Source organism: Quercus robur, chromosome 12 (genome assembly GCF_932294415.1).
Source record: "Quercus robur chromosome 12, dhQueRobu3.1, whole genome shotgun sequence".
NCBI classification, from domain to species: Eukaryota; Viridiplantae; Streptophyta; class Magnoliopsida; order Fagales; family Fagaceae; genus Quercus; species Quercus robur.
This window is the reverse complement of record NC_065545.1, coordinates 10,202,316-10,224,669: the sequence shown is the minus strand read 5'-3', so window position 1 is coordinate 10,224,669 and position 22,354 is coordinate 10,202,316. Positions and strand designations below refer to the sequence as shown.

Sequence of the window (22,354 nt, the reverse complement as noted above, 5' to 3'; positions counted from 1 at the left end):
TAAAGGGTTATCATAAATTTGTTCTCAGGATACAACCAAGATATTAGGTTCTACAGATAACAATTCTGGAGAATGACCACAATATTTCTTGTATTTCTCTCTAACTTACTATTTTGTGGAGTTAGTTATATTTTAAGTGAACATAAATATCTATTTATACCCATAGGATTATGTTTTATCAAAAAGCACGTATGGAGAGTTAAAATGTTTCATAAAACCATTCACAAGGCTTGAAGCCTCTTTAAACTCTTTGAACAGTCACCAGAAAATTCTGCAGAAAAATCTTGTTTTACGATTCTCGATCGGTCGAAAGTTATTTTCGATCGATCAAGTGCTCTTTTCGAACGGTCGAACAAGAATTGAGCAGTGATCGAGACATCTAGAGACTCAAGGATTTTTTCTTTACTATTTCGATCGATTGAGCCAAAGTTTCGACTGATCGAAAATGCTGTATTTCGAATTTTCACTTAAAAAATTTTAGAATTAGAATTTTCATTTTATGAAATAATATTCTCTAAACTCAAACATCATTATTACAATCTATTCATGTATATACTTATATATACAACATTATTTCAGTTATATATATATATATATATATATATGTTTTTCATTTTTTCTTTTTTATTTATCTTACAATTGTACATATTTCGAAGCTGTCTCTGACTCACTGTGCATATACGTCCATAGTTCTGCACATAATAAATGGTAAAATGCTACTTTAGTAACTCAGTAAGTTATGGGACCAGCAGAATACTATGTTGGCTTGAGCAGCAGGCTCGCTTGATATTTACTGTTCTTTGGTTATATATAGTGAAAAACAAATAATAAATTTTGTAAATGAAGATGGAGACAAAAATGGAAAAAGTGAAAAACAGGAAAAAATGGAAATTACTTAACAAATGACATGCAGTTTGCAGAGAAGCAATACGATCAACGTAGCAACTGCGTCATTACTAAAAATATCGTGCTGCTAATAGGAGCAAAATCCTTTATGGAATGCCAGTCCAAAGGACCAAATAAATAGCCGAGAAAACCTCCTATTTCATGCCTTAAAAATATGCAAAATCATGAATCATCACCAATTTTACGGGGTTTATACATAAACAGAAATGCTAATGAGTGTTCTTAAGGTATTGATTAATAATTTATTTTAGAAAAATTTTGATATCACTTTTATAAGAAATGAAAAAAATTGTCAAAATATTAATTATTATTTTTTTCCATAAAAACTTTCTTTAACTTAATTATTAACTAATACCCTAAACACACTCATTAACCTGAGAAGCTTATAAGAGGAATGATTGTCTTCAAAACTTAAAATGAGGAAGAAAAAAAAAATTGAAACCAGGACACAAAAGACAATTAAGTTAGGATGCCATTGGAAGAAGCGCTGGAACTGTGTGCTTAATATAGACTTGGAATTATATGTGCAAATGTTTATCCAAATACCGAGATTGCGGAGCCTGCACCCCTTGAAACGAGGCAAATCTTACATGGTCCTATGGCAATACACTTTCCTCACACCTTCTGAATTAGAAACCAACGAACTTATCATCATATACTATATCTCAGTGGTCAGTACACAGTTCTCTATTTCATAAAGAGGATACCCTTTCCCATTCTTGTTTACTTTGTGAAAATCATTACATTTTGGTTTGGTTCAGTACTGAACCATAATAATAAAAAAGTCTCTTCCCCTTTGTTTCTCCACTAAAGCAAATATAGTATGGAACTGCAACGACTATTGTTCAGTCCGTACCACTTTATCTTGGCTGACAACCCATTACCAGAAATCATGAAGCAAGAGTACTACCAAAGCTCTGAGCAAGCAAAGGAATGTGAAGAGGAATGTAGCCACGTTTCAACTGAACTAACACTTTCTTCTTGTGAGTTTCAGAATGAAACAAAGAAGTTTCAAACAAGAAAAACTACTTTTTCTTCTTGTTGTACCCCAAGGGAAGAACTAACACTTTCTTTTGAGTTTCAGACTGAAACCAAGAAGCTTCAAACAGCCGAAACTAGTTTTGCTACTATTACTACGCCCACTGAACTAACACATTCTTGTGAGTTTCAGACCATAACCAAGAACCTTCCATTACAAGCAAGCGAAACTAGTTTTTTTACTACTAAGCCAACTGAGGAGTTAGTCAAGTTCTTGAGCAATAACGATGATCAGTACACAGAACAAGAAGTTTCAACGGCATTGAAGCTGTGCGATGAGTCATGGATTTCCAAGAAGAGAAAGATAGCTGAAAAGAGGCATTGGGGTGGTTCAAGGAAGCTGATCAAGCTTTCTGATGATCCTTGGAAAATCAAGAAGAAGCTCACGGAGAGTGATCTTGGGCATTTGAGCCGGCTCTTGGTGCGAACAAGTTTGGTTAAGAACCATGTTTTGCCATTCTTGGGTGCTGATTGTGCTAGAGAGGTTGAGAGTAAAGGCATCCGAGTTATAGTTTGGGACAAAGATACAAAGTCCAAGCACCAGTTGGTTTTCAAACAGTGGAGAACATCTAAGAGTTATGTTTTCATTGGAATGTGGCACCAGGATTTTGTTATCAGGAGGGAGTTGAAGCAAGGTGATGAGATTGGACTTTACTGGGATTCAAATACTTCCATGTTCAATTTTTGTGTTCGTCAACGGGCTCGGGTGAAACAACTATCTGAAACTTTTTCTGTATCTCTGGGTTATAAGAAAAGGAACTATGTATGCTTTTAGTTCAGGTCTAATGTAACATTACTTGTTGGTTTTATTACAACTAGCTAGATATGTAGTTTAACAGTTCCTCATTGTTCTATTTCATTACGTGGAGGTGATTATTGTTTGGTAACTTGTCGCATTACTTCTTCTGCAAATGTGCAATGCATCGTTAAGGTATATAATTGATCTATTTCTGGTCTTGATAATTTTTGCATTGGTGGCCGCATTTTCTAATGAAGTTTAACATACAAATTCCTCTTGAATAAAAGATAACTTCTAATTCAAAGTAAGAACTTCGATCTTAGATAATATATCAATTGCCAATGAATTCTAATTACTCTTTCTTTCTCCCAAAAAAGAAAAAGAAAAAGAAAAAAAGAATCCGGGTAAGTTCTGGCGTTTAGGATCCATATTAGGTGAATCATGAATGTGTGTATATATATAACTTATCAATTAAAAAATAAAAAAAAGATTTGTAATTGTAATCACCTTATATTGAATGAACTGTATTATCTCTTCTGGCGCCGTACCTCTATACTATTGTATTGCTTTACTATACTAGGTACTACATTATCATACTTAATTACTTATAAGGCTAGGTTTACTATAGCTAGCCCCTGCAAAATGATGTAATTTGATCAAATCCATAGCGATGTAGTTTGGTTAGCCCTTAGCGTCAAATTTGTTGAACACAAATTGTTTTGCATAGTTTTATATACACACTGAAAAGCAATTAAAATCTTAAACTAAAATCATGTTTTTTAGGATGTGTGTAAAACAAATTATGCATAATAAACACTACCCAATAGATATATTACGGAATCACACGTGTACAAAGGACTTTGCGTAGGGGCTAGCTTGTTGAATTTTGTTTGTTTGTGGATTTTTTTTAAAATTTTAGGAAAAAAAAATTATTATAAGAAAATGGGTGTTCCTAGCTAGTTCTAGGCTTCTAGCTAGCATGGCGTCAAAGCCAAGACTTTTTAGCATTCTTTTTGGCTATGCATCCCTCTCGACAATCAATCATTCGAGTACTACCTCAATTCTTTTTGCCTATTTCTATAACTTAATTATCTGTTTTCATAACTCATAACTCAAAAATGGTGGGATCCATAGCAAAAAGGTTGTTTGGCAAACGATAACTCTGTTTCCATCACTCAATTATCTGATTTTTGAGTTATGAGTTATGGAAACTGAAAACACATTTTGGCTGTTTTCACTTTCCATAACTCATAATTCAATGGCAATATTGTAATTAAACACACATAGGGGACCCACAAACAGTACCAGCTGCACCTTTTGACCACTTTTGACTTTTTTTTTTTCCTTCTCTTGGGTTGGTTGTTCGGTTCTTATATATATATATATATATATATATATTAGCTTCGGTGAGTTTGGATACTGAAAACAAAAAAAAAAAAAAAAAAAAAAAAGCTGCACCGGGTGACAGGTATAGGCCCACAAATAGTGTGAAAAATATTGAGTGATGGAAATTAGGTGATGATGCCAAACGGGTGTGAAAAATTGAGTGATGAGTGATGAGTGATGGAAATTGAGTGACGGAAATTGAGTGATGAAATTTTCTTATCCAAACAGCCCTTAACCTTCTTAGCATTCATTTGAGCCCATCGGCCATCACTTGAAAGATCTCTTGCCAGAATACAAAATTGAGGAAGAAATCAGTCCAAACACACCTCCCTTGCACTCTCACGTACTGTTTAAAAGTCTGTTCGCCAAGCCATGCACCCCTTCGATCTGCTATTTATTTTAATTGTCATTTACCAATAGTGACTTCATCGTATCTATTTATTTTTAAATAAATCACTTTTTGAATTGTTATGTATTTATCATTGTTGATGCCCACTTTGGCAGAAAGGCCCAATAGCAAGAAGAAGCCCAACAATATGGAAGAAAAAAAGTTAGTAAATTGGAAAGAAAACCATTAAGCCCGAATGACAAGAATAATGGATCATAAGCCTAGAAAATAATAAATGGGCCTTAAAGAAAGCAAGCGGGCCTAAAGGAGCTCTGAGAAAAGAAGTAGTAAACTCATGGGCATTATATGAAATAAAAAGCAAGCAAGAATGGGCCAAAAATGCCCGAAGTAATAAATTAAGTGAGTAAGGGGTTGATGGAAAGCCCATGAACCCCAAAAGTAAAGAATATGGTAATTTGCATCATTTGGGATAGGCCCATGGGAGTAAAATGGGCTAAGGATGCCCAAAAGGATAAGATGGGCCAAGGAAGCCCAAAAGCAATGAAATGGGTCAAGAAAGCCCGAAGTAGCATGAATGTGAGCCTAATGACAATACTACTGGCTCACTATAATTAAGTGAAAGAAAAGCATGCAACAGGCCCAAAAGAGGCCCAGCAAGCACGGATCAAATAACACCACAACAAGACTAACAGAATGGCATGACAGGAATGCTAGCAAGTCTATGAAAGGAGGAAAGAGTGGGTTAAGGAGAGAAAAACCCACAATTAAGCAAGGCCCAACCCTTGAAGGAAGCAAGTCATAAAGAATGAAGGCTCAGAAACCAATTCACACCACAAGAGGTCAAGAATAAGCAATAGAACACGCGGAAGAGCCTCTAGGCCATGGCAAACGCATGAGCAGCAGACAAGCTTTGGACACACCCGAAAGTGAAGCATGCACAAGGCCCAGGCACCACTAACCTGTACCCAGCCAATACAGGAGTGGTGGACCATGGGTTAGAGGTAAGAGAGGGTATGGTCTAGCGGTGGGGAGAAGGGGGGAGCCTATTCTGGGGTTCCTGCTCAAACTCTTTTGGGGGAAATGTCCTGTTAGGATGACATACCATCCAAAAGAGAGAATGATGAGTTGGAACCAATAGATGCATGCCATGAGGGATAGTGAGGGAGAATGCCCACCTGATTTCGGATAGGAATGCCACGGTGAACAAGTAAACAAAATAGAATTCTTTGTCTGGTAATGGGATGTGGCACAGCCAGCATAGGTAAGTGGTGGTGGCAACTGACAAACCAGTGGGTGGTTTAGAAGGACACTCACACCCAGACAAAAGTGGTTAAAGGGTGAAATGGTAAAAAAACAGTCACAACAGGCAGTATATAAGGAGCCTCCGCCATGCACAGTAGGATCATCATCACAGCAACAATCACAACGAGAGAGTCACAGTATCACAGCACAACCATCACTATAACACCGCACGAGCAAGAATTAAAAAAAGAAAAGAGTGGCAGAGTAACAAAACCTAGAAAAGGAAAAAAAAAAAAAAATAGAAAGTAGGCAAGAGTGTGATAGCAAACATGCACCAATAGGTTAATCCATTTTCTTTCTCTAAAAGCCTACCCTCTATTAAGGATTAAGGATTTCTTGGGCATAAGCCATTTAGGCCCATCTCCTCAAAGTAGGTAATTTCTATAGCAGGACCTTCCTGTGAGGTTATCCACATTGAGGAAGTCTCTTTGGTTTTAGTTCCGTAATACAACTAAGTATGACAGATTAACCTTTTCTCCTTTAATCTTATTGATTATCGGTGTTACCTTTCTTTTATTATTATTATCCTTTCTTCTTATAATGCGTTTTCTATTGTTGTGCTGCTCTTTTCTTTAATTGGGAATCCTTTACTTATTCTGTATAACAAGCGTATTTTCTTTATTGTTGTTATATTATATTTGTCTGTCATAACTCTTTTGTAACAGTTTCATCTGCCATGGATATGTAACCAAAGTTTCAACAAAGGGGCTTTAGTTTGCGCACAAGCTGGTCTAAGGTGAGTTGCAATTGGACCGGTCTTGACTCTCCTACCCAGAATCCTTGGGCCGTAGTGTGGCAGGAGGTAGCCTAGCCCACAATCACAAAAAAAAGGCCCACCACAATCGTAAATATTTAAAAAAAAAAAAAAAAAAAAGATTGAAACCCAGTTTTCCAATAATTTTTTTTTTTTTTTTTATCACAATGAAAAGCTTTGGAAAACTGGGTTTCAATCATTTTTTTTTTTTTTTAAATATTTCAGAACATGTTTACAATACGACACCATTAATTCATCACTTGTCATGTCTGGAAACCTCACAACCAAAAACGAGAGAGTCCAATGTAAACTTCATTTCATCCTTGATACTATTTGTGCACTTTCAAAGTTTGAGAAATTTTCAAAGAAGTATTTTATTTCAATCTCATAAAATTATTGTAGAACATTACATATTTATAGGAGCGCTTTAAAAAAAATCTGAACAAGCTTCTTTGAAAATAAAAATTACAAAAATTATCCTTGCGTTCCTAAATGTTCTGAGGTTTGAAAAACAATATGCTATTCTGATTTCTGATTTTTTTTTGGGAGCTCTTGGATATAGCAAAAAAAAATTAATTAGTATATATGTTTTTGGTTCAGGTGTACTACAATTTTTTTGGAATATCTTCTCTGCCTTTACTTATACAAGAACTTGCAAAGCAACATTTAGTTTCGCCTTTTAATTTACTACATTAGAGCACTTCTCCAGTGGTTACTTAAAATAAGGTGATACTGCTATTTTTATTTAGGTGATCAATTATTGTTTGTCCAATAATTTTTCATGTAAAATCAAGTTCTCTTCAATTTGTTGAGTTTTATTCTTTATTGATGATGTGTTTAGTAACGTATCTAATATTGAAAGTTGAACAAATTCTTCAATAATCTCTCTACCTATTACAACCTAGAAACCTCATTAAGGGTCCAAGGTGTGTGATATACTGATACAACTATGTTGGGTTATAGATTGATCCCAGTTAATTAATTCAATTACCCAAATTGATTAACTAGGTCAAATTACATGCAAAATCATGGAGGCATGAACAAATTAATCACTAGATAATCTAGAGTGCAATGGAAAGTAAATAGACATGGTGATTTGATAAGTAATGGGAAAAACATCTCACAATGCAAAAACTCCATCGAGTGATTTTCAAGTCACCACTCCCAAGAATCTCCAATCAAAATCAAGAGATTACAAGTATAAGGAATCTTACCCTAAACCTGGACTATCCCAAAGTACTAACCTATAGTTGAATCCTTACACCAATCTTCAATTGGTCTTGATTTTGTAGAAATTTATTCCCTTTGCACGGATCCCAGAATGTGACAAACTCCTAGCAACTTGAAGCGTGTTGTTGGATGCAAAATTCTTCAATATTTTTGTAGAAAAGGAAGCACTTGGTCACAAAACTCTAAGACGAATAAAAGTGCAATAGCTTTACAAAAAGTGTATTGATTTTCTAATTAAGTCTGTGTATTATGATGACTTGGAAATAAACATTTTGTATCACGTAGGAGTTTAGTGAATGAAACCCTACAAGTCTAAGTCATCATGGCCATGGGCTGAAATACAAATTTGAAAATTCTAGATTTGCAAAGTTTGATAGATCGAGAGGTATCGAGGTTTTTCATTAATTCTCAATAGAGGCCTTGTGTCGAGCTTGTGTCGAGGTTTACTACTTTCAGCTTTTCTCACTTGTTTTTTTGTGCAGTCTTCGTGTCTTCAATAATACCACTTGTTATAGTTAACAGACATACTTCATGATATTCTAGAATTCACATAGAACTAGTCAATTATAAGTAAAGTGTGTTTTATCATAGGATATGCTAATTACATAAAAATATGACCCTAACAAACTAATTGACTAACATCCTGTAATTGTAAGTAGGGGTGTTTGCGGTGCGGTTTTGAGCCATTTTTAGTACCGCACTTTGCGGTATAGTTTAGCTAAAATCATAACTGCACCGCATCTTATTTTTGCGATTACATGTGCAGTGCGATGTATAAGATGTGGTTTGAACGGTTTGAAGTTAGTATATTTTTCAAATTTTGGACTTTTCCTACCTAGCCCAAAACTAATTTTTCCCTTTATTTTGGGCCAAGTTTTAAACTATTGAGCTAGTTTTTCTTTATTTTGAGTTGACTTTCCTAGTCAACATTTGCTAGGGTTATCAAACTTTATATATTTTTTGAAAACTAGGATTATTAAACTATTAATAATATATTTAATATTAAAAACAAACAAATATATTAATATATAAAGAGGGTGCAGTGTGGTTTGTTTTTTTTTTTTTCTTCTTATTATAAAATCACAAACTGCACTACACCATGTGGTGTGGTGCACTGTTACTTGCGGTGTGGTGCGGTTGTGCCATTTTGTGGGTGATTTTGATGCTGTTTGGTGAATACCCCTAATTGTAAGCTACAACCTGCTCAAAGAATATGTCATATATTTTGTTGGATATTTTTATAAAAAATATCACATTTATTTTAATACTCATTTATGTAAATTGAGGAAATCAATTATCCCTTAATGTCAGATACGTTGATTGCTAAATTTTGAAAATTCAAATATAATTCAAAATTTGAATAGCTATTGTCAATGGTTTTAATTAGGAAATCTCTAAAAATTAATGTGAATTTAAATACCATATATTGCCAACTTTTAGTATACTTTCTTTTATAAACTTTTGCTTTAAAACGTTTCTTTTAATATATTTAATAGCAATGTTATAGATAGAAAGTATCAGATATTGTACAACTATATATTTATATAATTTACTGTTGATAGGTTATAGCATTATATATTACTTTCCATTCTTGGTTGTAATTATGGTGTATAGTCAAAGTTTCAAAGAAAAGCATTATTTGACAGCTTAAACACAGCCACGTTAGAGGCTGTAAATTTTGTTTTAATGGCATTATGGGTTATGACACTACAAGACAAACTTGATTTGTCTACTAACTTACCTCACCTCAACATACACTTTGGCAAATAGTTTGACCGGTTTATATATATATATATATATATATATATGTATGTATATATATAAAATATATGTATAAAAAGAAAGCTATTCATGACATTGATTTCAATACCTTTATGACCATTTAATTGATATCAAATCTTTTTGATTTTTTGGCTAAGGACAAGTTAAAGGTCTGGCTATATATATATATATATATATGGAAAGAAATAAAAGTGGTAGACACACATTGTTTTTGAATTACAAAGCTGAAAACCTTTCAATTTTTTTTTTTTATTATCCTAAACACTTACCATCTATTGCTTTTTACTACTCACAAAAATATTCTATCTTTTACAAAATTTTTTGGGAAAAGAAAGTGCTATAGAGAGCTTATATCTTACAAGCAGTGTAGGCTCGCAAGGATAATTAGCAAAGGTGGTTGGGCTGTTGTATCCTGGGGGCAACGTACGGAAACTATTTGTCTAACTACATCGGATATACCGTAGACGGCACGATTTGTCTCAAGACAGTGACTTGGTCCACGCCTCATCTCTGCCACCTCTTCTGGTAAAATCAAATTGTGTAATTTCCAAGGAAAATTTAGGTATTATCTCTCCTTTATTTCCAACATATTTAATGTCTAGTGCTAAAAGAAAAGAGAACATTTAGGAATATAATTTTTGTGCCATAACTTTGATTTGGTCGGCTATGATTAGTAAAGAAAAAAAAAGTAAATTTGTGTGAAAGTGATGGTTCGCCACTTCAGTAAGTTGTGACAAAGTATATGATTTTAAAGAAACCTAATTACTCATTTTCATATCCAAAGTAAATAATATATTTATACAATGAGAATTACTAAACTAAAATTTATGGTGTAAGACTATCCTCTCTGGTTCAATGCTTGGAAGCACAATGATATATTAATTTGCAGGTAATAAGTTGTGTAGTTAAGTCCTTCATTATAGTTGGTTATGTTTATACTTTTATATATAATTGTTAGCTAAGCATACAATAAAGTAACAATATATGTGTGGCTGGCATTTTTTATTTAGCGAGATTTGGGCTTTACGATAGGCCCGAAAGTGTTGAATTCAGGATAAAACGAGACTTTTTTTTTTTTTTTTGAAAGCGGATAAACGAGACTTAGGTGGTTGTGTTATTGTGAATATATAAAGTACTATATACTTGGCCACCAACATTCATTTCTTTTTTTTAGTGAGTTGGGCTTGTTTGGGCTAAGTTTATTGTCTTCTTTTTTCGGCTGAATAGGCTAAGTTTATTGTCGGGCTTTGATTTGGGTTTAGAAACATTCAGGTGGTCATTTTTATTTTCATTTTTTTATATAGTATATATCTCACCCACACCCACACTCACACCCACACCCACAAATAACCGAAATCTTTGATTTTTTATTGATCTCTCTAGAGCTTGTCACATCATTATCATTTTTTAAATAAAATTATTTTAATTTAGTCCAAACTTAATAAGAGTGAAATTCTATCTCTCTAATAAGTCCAACTTAAACTCAAACTCATCATTATCACTTTTTTTTTTTAAACAAAATTATTTTTGTTTAGTCCAAACTTAACAAAGAATGAAACTCTATTTCTCTAACAAGTCTAATTTAAATTCAAACTCAAACATTGATAATTTATCTCCAAATTACTATAAAAGCAGTGCAAACCCCAATATATATATATATATATATATATTTTTTTTTTAAGTCGAGTAAAGGTATGAGCTCTTCTTTAATTATTTTCTTCTCCTCTACTTTGTTAAAAAAAAAATATGGTTTTTCACGTATTTTTCGTATATGAATCATGTGGGGTTAAGGGCTTGGATCACATACTGGGCCTTGGGCCCTGTCCGAGGAGGTAAGTAATCCGAAGACAAGCAAGCAGTACAAATTGTTTTGAGTCAGACTTTACGAACAGAACATGGAACGGGAAGGTTGTCCGAGGAGGAGTGTCTCCTCGGACCGGCTAAGAATATGTCAAACATCGGACCTAATGATCAAGGCGACCTCCCAGGATGCATCAATGACAAGGACGTACTCCAGAAATGTGCAAGAGAGAAGAAAACCCTAGAAAAATATCTAAAGGAAAGCTGCTATTACCGCATTAAATGCACTGCAGCTACTTTTCTGGCCGCATTTATGTGGGGAAGACCCCTGAACAATATTGCCTTGGCAACCACAACTCATAGAAAGCCAAGAACGGTGCCTGATGAGACAGGTACTTAAGTAAGAGTTCAGATAGTCAACAAGTGTAAGATCAAGATAGTCCAGGGAGGACTATATAACGTGAAAGATCCTCCATGAAGAAGGGAGGAGAAAATCTGTAATAAAGTTTTAAGAGTAAATATTAAAGAATCAGTGTCCTCGGACCAATCAGAGAACGTTATTCCTTAATAAACTTCTGTTGTCTTTCTCTTTCTAGCATCAAATCCTGTCTTTCTGTTATCTAATTCACGAAAGCCTAGTTTTCCAACCCATTCTCTACAAATTTATTGTTTTGGGATGTTTTGGGCTTGAGTCCATAAACCCATTGGGCTAGGAGTCTAAATCAGGTCCTTACAAATCACATATGAAAGTATGTTATTTTCTTGAGCAGAAAACTTATATATGATATATTAAGAGGACGTATGCATTCATTATTTCAATGTGGGCTCCTGCTCAACATTTTTTAGCGTGGGCCACATGCTGATAAGGTTCGTTTAAAGTTTAGACCCGTTAAAATTTAAAACTTATTACTTTATGGGTTCGTATACTTTTTTCTTTTTCTTATATTTCTCTTTTGAATAATCATATATTTTTTGAATTGTTTCAATAACTTATTATTTAATTATATATTATTTTTTGGCATTTTGGAAGTTTTAACATCTGAATTTGTGTAGTCATACACATACACACACACACATATATATATATATTATCTATAATTTGTAGGCTCTCAATCTTTTAATTCATTTCAACAGTTATAGTTATGGATTATTCATTTGAATGTAACTCATCTTTCTCTTATATTTTTATATTGTTTAGTCATATATATTTTGTTTTGTTTCAATAATTTCTAAGCAGTGAATCATCTGATTTTTTAATATTTTTTGTCTTTTTGAAGTTTTAATATCTAATTTTTTAATTTTTTTTTTGCAGTATCTGAAACTGTCTGACAAATTTTTTGTAGACCATTGCACGTTCAAGTAATGGCTTATTCATCAAATTGTAACACAAATTGAAGTCATACAAAAACAAATTATGCAATGGTACAGTTTCTTAATCAATTTAAGATTTTATAAAATTATTTTAGTCTACCTCAAAAATAGGTAGGTTCCCGTGCATAGCACGGGTTAGCGAGTGGTTCCACCATATTGCAGTAAGTTTTTAGGTAAAAACAAAATGTTTTTGATCTTATCAACTTCTTTGAATAAAGCAACAATAAGTGTTCGTATTAGCTTCTTCTTCTTCTTTTTTAATTTTATAAAGTATCAATTTTACTCTTAGCTTATGTTAGTATTTATTTATTTATTTTTTTTTTGGGATAAACATTTATCCTACACTATCTATTTCCTAATAATAAAGTAACAAATTTAAAAGTATTATTTTTTCTTCTTAAAAAAAGAAGAAGCTTTTTTTGGATAAAGTATAAAAAAAAAATAGTTAATATGCATTAACTTTAATGTAAACTAAAAAAAAAAATCTAATAACAATCTAATAACGTTAACTTTTTTTTTGGGGGGGGGGGGATAAAGTAGAAAAAAAAAAAACTAATGTATAATTAATGTAAAATTCTTGATTACGTAAACCCCTTTTTCTTTTTGTTCATATCAAATTATCAACTTCTTCTTTCTCAAAAAAAAAAATTATCTAATATAGCATAAAAGTGGGGGTTATATATGGTTTTGGTGAATTTTTCCCTTTTCCCACCATACAGTTTGTGGATGTATTCTTTTCTTCTCATACTTACCTTACCTATGAAACTTGCAGGTTTGTATTTGCCTTCTTCTTCTTGTTTTTTCATAAAATTTCCTTCTTCATTTTTTTTTTCATCAAATTGAATATGTTTTATGTGAGGGTTGCCTTTTGTTTAAATTATTTTTGTTAACTTTGATCTAATTTATAAGCTTATTATGGTCTTTAGAATCAATGGTATATCTTCCATGAGAACTACCAAATTAATTTTAACAAAAATCTTATTCGCTTTTTAAAAGATCTGTTATATATATATATATATATAAGTAAGGTACTATCACTAATTTTTCCAATATGTGTAGATCTCACAAGTAGCCATGAGGCCAAGATTTGAGCATCCAAAACCATGATAATAAACATCACTCCATAAAGAATGGAGACAGAAAATTAATTGTGATGTAAAAACAATGGATATTTAAGGTGATGTGAAATCTACATGACTTCACTTGCCTCTCCCTTGCTATTAAAGTTAATTCAATTTTTATGCGAGTGTCTTTACTTTAACTCTAATTCCATTTTTTTAATGTTTAGAAATTTGTATTGTTTGTAATTATTGAATTAAGAGTTTCTTTGTGTGTATATATTTATATGTGTGTTGTAGTGAATTCTGCTTCGATTTTTTTTTTTTTTTTTTTAATTTGGGATGATTTCTTGGGGTTAAAGTAAAAATATTAGGTCAATTTTAATCATAATTCGTGCAATAGTAGGGTGTTAGATGTTGACAGGCTAAGAATGTATTGACTCCTTGTGATGAATTAATAAATTAATTAGCCAAGTTAATTAATTAATTCAATTAGCATGCAATACCCGTGGTGATACAAACAAATAACCAATTAACTAAATGCAGTAAAAATTAAATTGACACAGTGATTTGTTTACGAATGGGGAAAATCTACATGACAAAAACCCCACCGGGTGATTTTAAGGTCACCACTCCTGAGAATTCACTATTATCACAACAAACAGTTACAAGTAAAGGAATCTCAGTACCTTATATCAACCTACAGTTGAACCCTTACCCCAATACCCAATTGGACTTGTTCTGTAGTGACAATCTCTCCTTGTAATGCACGGCTCCTAGTACGTGACTAACCAATTCAATACGCAAATCCCAGTATGCGGCTTACTCACCAACTTGAGAAAGATGTTGGCTACAAAGTTCTTCAGTTCATCATATGATGAAGATCATGAAACTCCTTAATTACAAAACCCTATAGTGTACAAACACAGCAACTTCTTCAAGAGAAAGATGAACTAGGGCAAATTCTGTCTCCGATCACAATTTGCATGAACACAACTTTACTTCACACTTGCGCAACCTTTGATAGCCCTTAAAACAATTTTTATATATGTTTAGGGTTGTAAGAAAAGAAAGCTCAAACATGTATTCACGGATTAGATTGAAATCAGCTCTGAAAAACTGAATTTTATAAATCTCGATAGATAGCTTATCTGTCGAGCTAGCTGTCGAGCATCGGACTTTAGCAGCTTTTTAAATCTCGATAGATACTAGCTGTCGAGTTTTAAAATCCAGCACTTCTTTACTTGTTTCTTGGACAGACTTGCATGACTTTAACACTTAATCTTGAAACCTTATTTTTTGAAGTATTAAACACATCCTAGATCTACCCAAATACAAGTAAAGTGCGTTTTGTCAAATGATTAGCCAATTCTGATCATTTGACATATGTTCCTAGCATTAAATCACATATGTCCTAACAGATGTTGATATTAATTTTATGCTTATTTACATTAATTAACATAAACATGTTGGCATGTTTAGTATTGTTATTAATTTGACACATTATAATTAAATATAAATATTATTATGTCGGTATGTTATAATTATTATTTGTTGTTCCTTGTCCTACTTCACCTTAATTGTTATTTGAACAAGTAAAAGTTATGTCTTAGTCCAACCGGTATAGCATTTCTTTTCAATCATTAATTAGTGTTCCTCAATAAAATTATTCATATTATAAGTTTATGACCAAAACCGTGCAACACATGTTTACTACTAAGAGCTTTTAGAATTTTAAAACTTTCCATAATTTTTAAAATATTTTTACTATTTTATTTGTTATTAAAAGTTGGGTTTAGAAACCGTGGTTGCATTATATAATTTCATCAAATTGAAAAAAAAAAATTAGATAGAATAATAGTTTATTTGTTCTTATAAACTTCTACCTAGTGTTTTAACAAAATATGCAACCTTTTTGGTCATATTTCTCTCCTTTTTTCTTTTTCTTTTTTATTTTTTTGGATAAACTAAGAAGAAATTTATAACATTGGAAACATGGATAAAATAACTAATTTACTTATATTAGGAAGTGTAACCATTAGAAAAAAATACACGCTAGTTTTTGGATGGAAACATTTTTTAACTATATATATATTTAAATATAATTTATTGGAATTTCACAAAAGATAGGTGTTTCTTTAATTCCAAACTATCTAATACTTTCTCTTATGATTTAACTTCAATATAGATTGAAATTCTATATCCAATATAACTCTCCCAAGTCCTAACTTCCAAGTTTTTTTGGATAAACATACATCCTAAGTGATGTGATTTTTATGTTTTGTTCTTCTTCTTTTTTTTTTTAAACGTTAATTCGTTTTCCTAGTAATTCTCTTTATCTTATAATTCCTAAATTGATTAGAAATCTAACTTCCTCACATTTGAAAACTCTCTCTATATATGGTTTTTTTTTAGTGTATTCTTATATATTTATATGCACAACTTCTTGATTTATGGCCTCTCTCTCTCTCTCTCTCTCTCTCTCTCTCTCTCTCTCTCTCTCTCTCTCTCTCTCTCTCTCTCTCTAGAAATACTACTTATGGTTCTAATAAATTTTTATTCTCATTGATTAGAAATATAATTTCATTGCAATTTGAGCACAAGTTTGTATCTCTCTTTTTGTTTTGTTTGCAGTAGAATGCTTTATTAAAACCACACTATTACAGGTATGTTTCTCTTCTTTGCTTTTGTTTTTATGGTTTTGCTTATGTGTCATAAATGTAATTTTAAATCCATGAAATCAATTATATGAACCGCTATAAATATTTCACCTTTATGATTTGGCAAACATCAATTATTATTTGAGTTTGTTTTGTTTGTAATAGAAATGTAGAATGTTTTATCAAAGCCACCATCCGCACTACGGGTATGTTTCTTCTCTTTGTTTTGTTTTTTTGATTTGGTTTTGTTTATGAGTCATGAATGCAATTTTAAATCCATAAAATTCATTATATAAGCCTATATAAATTTAAAGGTATGGAGATTTATCCTTCTATCGCTACTCTTCTTTTTTATCTTACAAAAATATGTTTAGTTTTTTTTTTTTTTTTTTTGAATTTATGAATTATTTGTACTAATATTCTCTCTCTCTCTCTCTCTCTCATAGGCTTTATCTATTTTTAATTTAAGAATTATCAAATTTTGTATTTCCTCCTACAACAAGGGTTTCATCTTTTTTATTTCTAGGTTGTATTTGAGTTATGCTTATATGTGTGTTATTAGATTAAATTAATTTTCTTGAATAGTAATTTTTTTATGTTACTATTTCTCATTTTTATTTTTGTTGTTAATAATATTATATGTGTGCACTACAAAAATGTCATTATAAGACAACTGATAAGTTAGAAGAGAATTATGTTTTTTTTTTTTTTTTTGGAAAATGAAATACCTTTGGTTAAGTTTCCATAGGTTTTTAATTATTAAATTTAGGAATTTTTTCATATAATTATGTTGTGTGATTGCTTGATACTTTTCCCTCTTTTTGGCTTGTAAATTTTGGCCTCACCATTTAAGAGAAGAGGAAATATTTTCTCCATATAGGCAATGAAGAGTTTCATTGTTTTTACTGGCACAATAAAAACTCAAAACACAATAAATATAATTTATATGAAAGATAATATTGAATTTTTAGGAATCAAAATACTTTATATGCAATTTATATAATCTAGATTCAAGTGATTAGTAATTTATTATTTCTCAATAAAATTATATTAAAAGTTTATAGCTAAAACTATACAACGCATTTCAGAGCCATAACTAGGCACATGAGAATGAGCCAATTATCTAAAAATAATTAATTTTTTAAAGTTTAAAATATTATTTTTATCTCTATATTTTGCTTAAAGTTTTTTTTCCCTAAATTAAAAAAAAAAAAAAAAAAATCTTTCTTTGATATCTAAATTATTGAAAACGTTTACACTTTCTTTCTAAAAAAAACATTTTTCAACTGTTTTGACCTATCAAAAACTTTCCAAGATTTGATTTTGTAGTAAAAAAAAAAAAAAAATTCATTTTTTATTTGTGGGAGCTTATTATGGATTGACATAATGATTATCTCATGTATCAAAAATATGTATCATATGTCTTTAGAGTGCATGGTCTCCACATCTATATGGGATCCACATTAGAAGGATACATCTATATGCGTTGAGATACCTGTTCAATTTGGATTTGGGCTCATTCCATAAAGAAGGCTTATACAGTATTTACTTATTTAAGAGATGACGTAAGCATCCAAGTCGTTGTAGTATAGTGGTGAGTATTCCCGCCTGTCGCGCGGGTGACCCGGGTTCGATCCCCGGCAACGGCGAATTTTTGTTTTCTTTGGTCATTTTTCCTTTTACTGCTCGAGCCTGTGCTTTTCACAACTCCACATTCCTTTTCTCATTACGCTCCCACAACTCCGTATGAATTCTCAACTTTTTCTTTGTGCTTTGCGTAGTCTCTCATTGATATTTTGGAGATGCCCACCATGTGTTTGCTGCCCAACTCGTGATTTAAGATTAATAAAGCTTTATTTTTATCCTTCTATCTTCATTTTATTCAAAATAAAGCTTTATTTTTTAAATACCAGTCAACTTTGCAATTCTTGTAGTTGTAGGTTGCTTATACTATTGTGACTAGAATACATATTATGCTCTTGTGATTATTCAAATCACAGCGATGAACTTCCTTTAAGGAAAAAAACATGTCACAGTGATGAACCCAACAATATTCAAAGTATTGCATGTGTGCCAGTGTGTCATACAACAACCTTATCATTGATAAGGTCAAGGACCCCAATTTCTTTGTTTTGTTATCCAAATAATTGACACAATATCATCTATAATTACATTTCTTGCTTCAGGATGTCACGATTCCTGAACCTAGTACATTTTTGCATGATGTAAAGACTAGCAGCTAATTATGTTGCTATTTATAGCAAAGATGGAGTTTTGTTTTTAGTATTATTTGCCAGCTTATGCCATAAGTTAACTTCCTCCATCTCTGAATTTACAGAAATGAAGAAACTTCCAAAAATTTTAGAAAACATATCTGCTTACATTGTTTGCTGCTCATAGTGTATGATTTTTTTTTTTTTTTTTGGTAGATGCAAATCAATTTATACATTTAGGAATTTGCATTCTATTACAGTTGATACATTTTTCCCCCCTTGGTGCTAAGACTTCACTATAGAATTTGTGAAAGTGAAAGGCAGACATGTATCTTGATATAAAAAAAAGAAAGTGAAAGGCAGATGTAAAACCTTATCCTGATATATAAGAAACTTGACTTAAAGTAACTAGTTTGAGAAGTAACAAAATGAGACATTAAAGAAACATATCAACAAAATACATTACCCAACATCAGAGAAATCACTACAATAATCATTAAAACGTGCTGGTTTTCAGATCACTCTTTTTGATTTGCTGTCCAATGGAACTTGAGAAATTAATCTTATTCTTTTCTTGTTTTTGTTCTTGTTCTCAAAACCACAGGCCAAAAGTGTTCAAACCTAGTATTGGAGTGAATTTCTTCCACATGATTATTATTCAACGCGGCACAGTCCAATCATGCTAAAGAAGGTACAAAAGGAATGTACTCGTGCATTCCATCCTTAGAATCTTGAAAATCTCCTAGTATTGGTGCATGTTACACTAAGCTATGTACTTTTTCTAGATATTCCGTTGTCTAATGTTAGGGATGCGATCCTATTTTTAAAACTTTAAATAACAAAATCAACATTACCCAAAACTTTAAAGTTGTAAATTACAATTTAGTACTCTAGTAGTTAAGATGTGGACTGCAAGTGTACGTATTATACTTTTTGTTATTTTTGCTGTTTTTACATTAACATTAATATTGCTTGTATTTAATTCAATCCTTTTCTTTGGTATGTTTAAGGTCAAACTAATTACGACTATCAATATCAATGTTTTTTGACATGTTTTCGATGGGAAACTTATTTGAATTCAATACACATACCATGACACACTTACCTATAGAGTTCTTTTCAAGTAAAAAATGAAAATAAAACTTGACATAAATTTTTTGCAGCACGAAGTAAAGCCGCTTTGGATAAAAAACCCGCAAAGCTTGCAGACATAGCAAAAGAAGAAGAAGATGGACATTTATGCTCTTTTAACTTCAATAGGAATCAATATAGGTCTGTGTGTGGTCCTTTTATTGCTCCATTCCATATTAAGAAAACTACCAAGCAATGTATATTGGTAGTTCGAGCCGGCTCTTGGTGCATCAAAGTCTTGTCCACACCCATATTATGGCATTCTTTAGTGCAGACTCGGTTAAGAAGACCGAGAGTAACGGATTGAGTGTGACAGTTTTCGATCAAGATTCAAAGTCCGATCATTAGTTAGTTTTCAAGAAGTGGCCTTCATCTAAGAGCTATGTTTTCAATGGAAAACGGCACGAGGATTTTGTGGCTAGGAGGAAATTGAAGGTAGCCAGGTAGGAGATATCGTTGGGCTTTACTGCGATCCATGCCATTCAAAGTTCAATTTTTGTGTTCTGCAAACTGCACATTAGATGTATTAACTAGTCTGCTCTTTCATACTTTTTAGGCTTACGTGATCTTTTATATGTGAATTAATCTCGCTAGGAAAAAACATTTTAGATTCAACTTTTCTTTCCTTAAATTTTGGATGATTTTTTTGTTATTCCAATTGTAATATACCTCGTTAACTGAAAATATCTTTTTTTTGTTTTTGTTTTTTTAATACTAGTTTTTTTAGGCAATTAATCTTGTATATATTGTGGTTTGGTCAAATTTTAGTCTTTGGAATCATTGTTGTTGGCTTGATCAAATTCGATAAGCATTCTTTTCTATACTTGTTAGGGTGCCCCTGTTCATCTATTTTTGCCTTCTTTTTCTGTTTGTATTAATGTATTATGGATATTAATTCTGTCTTCAGCTGTACACCCCAGTCCTCAAAAGTGAAACATTCTTTAGGAACCTTATCAAAACCCAAGTATGTTTTATAAGAGAACCTTTGGCCATATTGGCCTCTTGGGACAAACATGTCGTAGAGAATCAACAGAAAAATTCAATAGCTGAACGTAATAAATAATTTCCTTTGTAGTATCTATCCAAACCGATATAGATGTCAAGAAGAATTGGGGTACAAAAGAAGACAACTGCAGATTAGAACAAGACCTTGTAACAATGGAAGTGAGACCAATTCCATCAATTCCTTAATTAATGTCCTCTACTGTAGAAGAAGCTGAGAACTCTGGGTCATAAATATATATATATATATATATCCAGACAAATTATAGTTGATTTTGGTTTCTTGTGTAAGACATACAATGCCATAATTACAGAAATCAATGTTGTGGATTACCTCACCGATTGACGACCATCTACATGATAGCCATTAAATTTTTGCTGGGTGTAGTTGTATAGATGATTTGTTTGCATCAGATGGATAGTATCCCTAGGTAAGTTAGTAGGCCTGAACTCGCCAATAGAAATATTTTGTAAGTCAAAGAAAGCAAATAATAATTTCAAGAGTAATATGCTTATATATACTCCCATTTAATTAATTCAAAAGCAAAGCATGCCTATAATTTTTCTTAAGCAAAATGCTCCTTAAATAATTGAGACATTAGGTTAAGCATACCCAAAGACAGCTAATACAATTCTGTCTTTCAAATTTAAAGATGTGTGAATGATTAATCTTGTGTGTAGTGAAATATCAAATAACAACTAAACTAGAGTACATCTTGACAGAAAGAATAGCAGTACTGTATTGTGCTCATATCATAGCTAATAGGAAACAAAGATCTCGTAGACTCGATCGAATTGGTCTAGTTAAACAATGAAGTAGTATTCACCTTTCAAATTTTGACAACAACTAAAAAATAAAAAGAGAGCCTGATGCACATTGTCTGAGCCCGGGTTCAAACCGGGGACCTCTAGTGTGTGAGACTAGCGTGATAACCAACTACACCACCCAGACGTGTTGACACAAATCTGCAAGATTTTATTAGTCTACATTAATTAACATTTGAGTTTTGCTTGCAACACTTGAAACTTCAAACTGAGTCTGGACCGTTTTAACCATATCTTGATTGCTTGTCTTTAAGTGTTTTTAATCGGTTCAAATTCCACCACAGAAATTCTCATCATTTTCAGTCTCACTAATTGCTGTTGTAGTGGTAGGTTTCATTTTTCCAATCTTCAGAAATAGACGGTATATTCTTAAGTTAAAAATCTTAACACACTTGGCAAGATATATGCTTGCTACTGAGTAACTAATTAGTGCATGGAGGGTCAGTTAGCACAGAATTTAATAAAAACTTGATTTCTTGCAAACTTCTCTAATCTCTTACTTATCATTGATAAATCATAATTTGCTTCTTTATTTTTAATTTTTTCTTATATTGCAATTCTTTTATTACTGTATAATACCAAAATTACTATTTATAATGATGACAAATTTGGCCAACAAATAATTTTTTTTAAGATGCAATAAAATTTTAACTTATAGCATGGGAGTTACTATTATATATCAATGATAGTAACTCCCATGTTAACATGACATGTAGAATACGGCTTCCGAAAATTTAACCCAAAAAAAAAAAAGTTTCATCTAACCCTCTCAATTTTCTACTTATAAACAGTTCTAAAACATAGTAGT

At 31.9% G+C, this 22,354-nt stretch overlaps 1 protein-coding gene and 2 non-coding genes across 3 annotated transcripts; 2 read left to right on the top strand and 1 right to left on the bottom strand.

The window, feature by feature from the left end:
• Window positions 1-1,601: 1,601 nt before the first annotated feature.
• On the top strand, window positions 1,602-2,820 carry LOC126709403 (B3 domain-containing protein At2g33720-like). Its single transcript, XM_050409621.1, has one exon. The coding sequence runs from the start codon at window positions 1,730-1,732 to the stop codon at window positions 2,717-2,719; it is 990 nt and encodes a 329-aa protein (XP_050265578.1). The 5' UTR covers window positions 1,602-1,729; the 3' UTR covers window positions 2,720-2,820.
• Window positions 2,821-17,952: 15,132 nt separating this feature from the next.
• TRNAD-GUC (transfer RNA aspartic acid (anticodon GUC)) lies at window positions 17,953-18,024 on the top strand. Its single transcript has one exon. It is a non-coding gene; the product is annotated as a tRNA-Asp (tRNA).
• A 3,575-nt stretch (window positions 18,025-21,599) lies between these two features.
• TRNAV-CAC (transfer RNA valine (anticodon CAC)) lies at window positions 21,600-21,673 on the bottom strand. The gene has a single exon. It is a non-coding gene; the product is annotated as a tRNA-Val (tRNA).
• Between the last annotated feature and the right edge of the window lie 681 nt (window positions 21,674-22,354).